This window comes from Bos mutus, chromosome 27 (genome assembly GCF_027580195.1).
Source record: "Bos mutus isolate GX-2022 chromosome 27, NWIPB_WYAK_1.1, whole genome shotgun sequence".
Classification (NCBI taxonomy): Eukaryota; Metazoa; Chordata; class Mammalia; order Artiodactyla; family Bovidae; genus Bos; species Bos mutus.
Genome location: NC_091643.1, coordinates 14,303,551 through 14,310,965, shown reverse-complemented (window position 1 = coordinate 14,310,965; position 7,415 = coordinate 14,303,551). Strand labels below are relative to the sequence as shown.

Here is a 7,415-nt window from a genome sequence, read left to right as displayed (position 1 = left end):
AATTCAGACTAAAAGCTTTATTCAACAGATGCTATTGAATATCCTCAAAAGAAGGTTGTATGCAAGTTATAGGAAGATTTAAAATATTGTTTTTGTTCTTAAGGAGCTTGCCATTTAAGATGACCCCCAGGCAACGAGTAATGAATTGAGAAGCTTCTAAAATCAGAAATCTGAGATTACATCTTTAAGAACAGCTCAATTTTACATTTCCTCTAGCAAATCCCAAGAGGACTGGAACTGGGGGGATAAGAACACTTGGCGAAAGTGAACGTGTTCATCGCTCAGTTCTGTCCAACTCTTTGTGACCCCATAGACTGTAACCCACCAGGCTCCTCGTGCATAGAGTTCTCCCAGCAAGAGTACCAGAGTGGGTAAGCTATTCCCTTCTCCAGAGAATCTTCCCAACTGAGGGATCAAACCTGGGTCTCCTGCATTGTAGGTGGATTCTTTACCATCTGAGCCACCAGGGAAGCTGAGGGGATAAGAACACTTGGTAGATGATACCAACTCATAGCCCTCATTGGCATTTTCTATGGGATGTGAAGGAAGAGAGAGTTCCAGGTTGATACTATCTAGGATTCAAAGGACAACAAGCTTGGGATCCTGCATGGGAAGAGAGCTAGCCTGTTAAAGTGCCTTTCTCTTTCTAGTCTAGTTTTTGTACTTTTAGATGATTAATAACAGCACTCACCTTCTCATGCTCTCATGGAATATTAGGAACAAGACCAGGAGCATTAGAATCTGACATGCTTTCTGATGGAAATAAACCTTTAGGTGTAAAGTTTATCATACAGGATGTCTGACAAAAGGTCAGAAGAGGCGAAATGTCAAGACTCATGCAAACATTTTCAAATGTGACCCAGCTCTCAGATAAGCTGATCACCCATGAAGCATCGATCCATCCCTCTTCCAAAGGAGGCAGCCTCCCCATTCAATTACTATGCTGCCTATTGTTGCAGAAATTTATAGGGTTGTCAGTTACATCCCTTCTCTCCCCAGTTAACCAGAATGACGGATCAGGAACTCGCTGTCTGGCATGAAATCTTAAGTGTCTTTGAAGGTCTGTTTATCCAGATTTGTTTATAAACCAGAAAAATTTACAAACTGCAGGCCATCTGCACATAACACTATGTTATTGAACTCATGTGCCCTGCAAATCCATAAGCTCATTACCTCCAAATAACTGGTTTCTTCACACACTTCTAACTGGGATTATCCATCTACGCTAAATAAATAGAAAAAAAAATTTTTTTCTCTGAAGATATGAATGCCTTGCACCTTCCAGAATGTTAAGTCTTTCTGTCAAAGAGCTGACCTGTTAGCATGAGATCATTTGGATCAGTGATTAAAAAAAAAAAATGTCCATTAGCCTCAGGGTGGTCAATGTATTGATCCATACAGCTAATTTGAAAATGTGTATTGCTTTTGTTAAGAGCTTAATTAGGGCTTTGTTGGCAACTGCTTATAAAATAATTTCTGAATTTAATACTCATGCCCTTATGATACTTGTAGAATACTGTATTTAAGTTCAAAAGTTCTTAGATGCTTAGCAGTCATTTCTATGAAAGAGCATGGACAGTGGCCCATGATCCATATGAACCAGAGCATTCTTGAATGATGGGGGAAGCCAACTCACTGAAAGGAATAAAATTCAGTGAGGTCTTCATTGCAGTGGTGCTCCCAGGAGGCCAGACAGCTCTTATGTTATGGTATCTGGAAAAGAGAGTGAATAGTGAATCTCCATGCAGTTTATGGATGTGTTTTGTTTGATCCTCACAATATATTTTGTAAGGTGTGAGTCATCGTGTTAGAATTAAGAAATAATCCATTAAAACACACAGCCCTGGCTTCTCAAGAAGGATGGAAGATCTGGTTAGCAAGGAGATCAGACCAGTGAATCCTAAAGGAAATTGACCCTGAATACTCATCAGAAGGACTGATGCTGAAGCTCCAGTATTTTGGCCACCTGATGTGAAGAGCCGACTCATTGGAATATGCTGGGAAAGATTTAAAGCAAGAGAAGAGGGCAACAGAGGATGAAATGGTTGGATGGCATCACCAACTCAGTGGACATGAACTGGGCAAACTCCAGGAGATGGTTGAGGGACAGGGAAGCCTGGCGTGCTGTAGTCCATGGGGTTGCAAAGAGTCAGACACAGCTTAGCAGCTGACGACTGGTTACACTGGTCACCACAGTCTGAACTGCACAAGTCTTGGAATCTGCGTTTTGTCGCCAGCAGCACCGGGTCCCCATACATCCTGACACTGAAGCTATGTACTCCATAAATGTGAAGATTGCTGTGATGCATTGAAAGCAAAAAAGATTTTAAAACAAAAATGAATTCACAGTCATTTTTCATTGCACTATCATTGTTAATTTTTTAAAATACTCATGTCTCTATCTAAAGTGGGAAAAAACAAAAGGAGACAGAAAAATGATAACATGTTTTAAGAAAAATGAGAGTGAGCTCATCTCTTCGAGGGAATGAGGAATAGGCCCTTGTCTTTAATATGCAAACAACGTGCGTGGATGTCTTGCACCCAGCGCCTCGTCAGTAATTTATGTTACTTCTCTGGCCCCCAGGAACATTCGAGTTTGCAACTGCTGCTGTAGGAAAAGCTTTTTTTTTTTTTTTTTCCTATTATCTTATTTATTAAACTATTCTGCATTAGGAGCACTTAGCTCATCAAAAATGTTTTAGCATTTCTCTAAGTGACAAAAGCATAAATCCAGCAGCAATTCGTCACTTTTATAAGCCCAGAAAATACCAGACTGATTTTCTCATAAAGATCCTGCCATCAGTTAAATGGATAAACGATTAGCGTACAAATAAAAAACAGCCCTGCAGTTAGTGGCAGTAACGTGCCCATTGTTTGTAGACGTAATTGGATTGATGGACCTCAGTCATGACACTGTAAACACCAATTATGCCAGAATGTATATATCCTAAGGTTCCTCATTTGTCCTGTATATATTTTTTGGTTTTCAAGCTGTGTTCTGGGGGAACCAAGTAGCAGACCGTTGTCTATGTTCACAGTACATGTGGGTGGATGGGGGGTAGATTGTATGGCAAGGGTCAACTTATAATTTATGGCACAGGTGTGCTGAACATCTCCATGCGGTCCGATTTTTTTTAATTTATTAATTTTTTTTGGGGGGGGGCTGTCCTGGGGTTTTCATTGCTGTGTGCGGACTTTCTCTGGTTGTGGCGGGCAGGGGCTACTCTCTACTTGCTGTGCACGGGTGGCTAAACTCATTGCCGTGGCTTCTCTTGTTGCAGAACACAGGCTCTAGGCATGCAGGCTATGCATAAACACACACATATTATTTTTCGGATTCTTTTCCCACATACATTATTATACAATATAGAGTATAGTCCCCTGTGGTATACAGGTTTGTTTTTTTTTTTTTAAGTCCTCAGTCATGTCTGACTCTTTGTGACCCCATGAATTGTTTATTATGTATATATAGATAGAAAGATATATAGTGTGTGTGTATCTGTTATTCCCAAACTCCTAATTTGTCCATTCCCCCCTTTCCCCTTTGGTAACCCTAAGTTTGTTTTCTATGTCTGTGAGTCTGTTTCTGTTTTGTATACAAAGTTCATTTGTATCTTTTTTTAAAATTTCTACATGTAAGTGATATCATAAGATAGATATATATATATATATGATCACATATCATATACCATATGATCAGATAAGCTTTAATTTGAGGAAGCAGTCTATGGCTAAATATAAATTTGAATACTACTGTGCTATGTGAGTAAAAGACTTTTATAAGCTACCGTAGTTGTTTTTCAGATTAATAAAGACCTTTTCCTTTACGTGCCACAGTTAATCACCAGGAAGGAAAAAAAACAGCTGCCCCAAGTCTTTTTTCAAAGCCTCTGCAGCATATTGCATTTTCTTGCAATCATTTTTAAAGAATATGTATGTTTGTGATTTCTTTTTTTGTTGTTTTTACAAATTTATGATTGCACTAAACACACAGTTTTGCAGTTTGACTCTTTCATGCATTATGAGCATTTTCAGGATTTTCACTAGTTGAAATCATGACCTTTAGAGCTATACGATATTAAATTGAATTATTGAATCATGATTTATTTAAATAGAGCTCTGCCATACTTTTTTTCCTCTTTCTTTCTTTTTTGCAACTAAAAATAGTTTATTGTGTTTAAATCCTTGTTCGTAGCCCCAATAATTTTCGTTGGCAAATTCTTGAGATCACAATTACAAGAACAAAAGGCTTACTGTCTTTAAACCTATTAGATGGCGATAATATTAGGAAGAAAATTAAAGCAGGACACAGGGAGCAAGGGGACCTTGCTATATTAGAGAAGGGTTGTCAGGCAAGACCTCTCTAAGGAGGCAGCATTTGATTAGAGACCTGAATGAAAGGTGGGGCCTCGCAGGCGAGGCCTTCTGGGCAGAGGAAGCAGCAGGTGTTAAGGCCCTGAGGTAGGAACTTGCTATGAATTTTCTAGAACACGACAGAGTCCAGTAGGGCTGGAGTAGAGTGCACAGAGGTTACTTGGGGAATCTAAGGGGGGACATTAATTAGGGGCCAGACCAAGAAGGACTTTCTTAGCCATGGTAAGGATGTGCAGTTTTGTTCTTAGTGGAGTTCAAAGCTGTAGAACGATTTGGACCCAGAAAAGGATATGACCTAATCCCTTCGTGGAGAATCCACTATGGAGGCAGGAATGGAAGCACCAGAGAGACCATAGTTAAGAGGCTGTTCGTGTCTTCGAGAAAGGAGATAATCATAGAGCAGCAATAGCAGAAATGCCTGGTACTCTGTAAGTTCAATTAAAAATACTCTATGTGTGTGTGTGCCTGTGTACATTTGTGTCATTTCCATCTTCGTTCTTTGGGTAGGAACAATGTCTTTATATTGTTGTTCACCTTTTCTTTAGTGGTGTAAAATATTTATTGAGTTGTTTAATTAGCGTGTGTTTTTTCTGTCTTATTTTGGATGATATTTTATCATCGACTGATATGAGAGCATGAGTGATTCAAATTATAACCCTCAGGTCATCAGATTATTACCATTTTATGTATCAAATCTGTGGCAAATATTTTCCTCGTGTGTTGACCACTTCATTTTGTGCATGGGGTATTTTTATATAAGTTTTTAATTTGGAACCGGACCTCTGCTTAATGATTGTGGCTTTAATTTCCTCTGGGCCCAGATTTCCTTCGGAAAGCTTTCTTTGATTTCCAGGTGCTGCGCCTACTTTGGTTTCTGTTTCGAGGGCCTCTGCCCCCAGGGTCATTCCCTCACTAGAAATGATTTACTTATGGACCATGGCCAGACTTTCCCAACTTCCTGACCAGCTGTTTGCCGGGGGAAGGATGTAAAAAGAAGATGGCTTAAGGTGGAGACAGGAGGGAATGGCTTTGTAGGCGCTAGAAATGGAAAGGGTAGGAAATTAACAATCAGAAAACCAGTCTGCACTCAGAATTTCTGAGAGTTTCCCAGACCTGCTTTAAGCTGACCGATTTGTTCTCTCCAGTGACACAGCAATGATGGTGGTTTAAAAAACCCAATCCAATCGGCTTAACATAAATAAATGTTTTATCACAGATACTGCCGACAACTCTTACTTTCTGGTGGCAATGTGGATTTACTTCTTTTCTTATAAATTTATTTCTTTGGATGTTCTGGGTCTTAGTTGCCACATGTGGGATCTTTTTAGCCACATCATGTGGGATCTAGTTCCCTGAGCAGGGATTGAACCCAGGCCCCCTGTATTGGGGGCACAGAGTCTTAGCCACTGGACCATCAGGGAAGTCCCTAGATTTACTTGTTTCCATCTTAACCATTAAATGTAAGGTCTATGAAAGAAGAGGTTATGCTGGTTTTGTTTATCTCACTTTATTCAACTCTCAGGATGACCTCTGATGTTCAGTAAATGTTGGAATATTTATCAGTTGAATGAATGAATGGCTGGAACATATGCAGTGTTACTGGGGAGTGGAGGATATTTTGTAATGGACTGGTGGTCAGATTATTTTAAAATTGGCTCCACTGCCCTGCTTCATTAAACAGAGCAGTGCTTTTGGACTCTGCTTTTGGACATCATTAGTTCTTATACCCAAGGCTGGCACATGGTGATGCCTTGAGGAGCTGCTGGGGTTGAAGTAAGCTTGCCTCCTTACTTCATGGTCCTGCACCATGTTGCTTTTTCAGCTCTTGTACATGTTTTAAAGCAATTCTCAGATCTCTTTTGGCTATTCTGGCATCATTTTCTTTTCTAAAAATCTGCCTCATCTAGGACTGATTTTGGATTGACTGATGACTTTTGGTATTCTATACTCTCATTCTTGGGCTGGTTCTTGGGATAAATATTAAAGTATCAGTATAGGTTTTCTTCTGGTAAATAAATCCCTTTTAATGGGAGCCAAAAATATTTATTAAACCAAATTGCTAACAGGTGTCACTTGATTATTGGCAATAAATTATAATTATTTACATTTAAAGATGAAATGAGACATCTTCTAAAGCCAACTTTCAATTATCTATGTTAGTGGTGGGCAGGGTACGTGAAAAGAACCCGGATGCATGTACTTACGTGTGAGGTCTTTTTGGTGTAGTGACTGCTTTCTTGGTTAAATTAAAGTTTTGATGTCTCTGTTAAATTCCTGTGTATAACACATAATGATAACTAGAGCTAAATGGTTCTTGTCAAACAGGAGCTGTGTACGGTGCTACCAAGATGGCACAAGAGAGTGGAGATGGTGTTTAGATGTAGAAGCAGAAGACAGCATGGGGAAGGCAGGCAGCTGGATCAGGGAAGCCTGGTCTGCTTGATGAATTAGGGGAGGTAGGGACGGTATGCCCCAGCTTCCGGGAGGATGAAGATCCAGGGAGCAGAAGGTCCCCTCTGTGGCTTCCTCAGGTGTCCAGGGAAAAAGTACTTTCGGCCAAGGATACGTTTAAAGTGGAACTGGAAAGAGAGAAATAGATACTCTAGGAGCAAGTCAGAGGAAACAAACCAGAGATGGGACTAGTCTAAACTCAGAGGATGTGAAAAGTGAGATCCTTTGGAAGGGAGGCTGGGGCTTAAATGTGTCGGGTATCTGATCTGACCTAAACATCTGTTGAATCACTAAAGGAGTAACATAAATGATCACCAAATAAACATATCCCTGAAACCAGGGAACACTGAGATCTGAGTCTCATTTCTGTGTTTCTGATTACCCAAATCTATGTTGTTGTTGCTTAAATGCAAACAATATGAGCTTCAAACCTTGTCTGACAACATAATACCCTCTCTGCACAGAGTCCAAGCTCTACCTATATGTGTTGCTTTTTCTGATCTCCATTTTGGGCCAGTTATTGGAGTATCATCATCATCATCATCATCAGAGTTGTAACACGATGAAATATAATGAAATGACCTAATTAC

At 39.9% G+C, this 7,415-nt stretch overlaps 1 protein-coding gene across 1 annotated transcript in view; it reads left to right on the top strand.

The window, feature by feature from the left end:
* The first annotated feature begins 6,568 nt into the window (after positions 1-6,568).
* UNC5D (unc-5 netrin receptor D) overlaps positions 6,569-7,415 on the top strand; it is a 132,217-nt gene continuing 131,370 nt past the window's right edge. The window contains exon 1 of the mRNA XM_070364110.1: positions 6,569-6,580. Within this exon, the coding sequence (XP_070220211.1) occupies positions 6,569-6,580 (12 nt within the window). The remainder of the gene's footprint in view (positions 6,581-7,415) is intronic.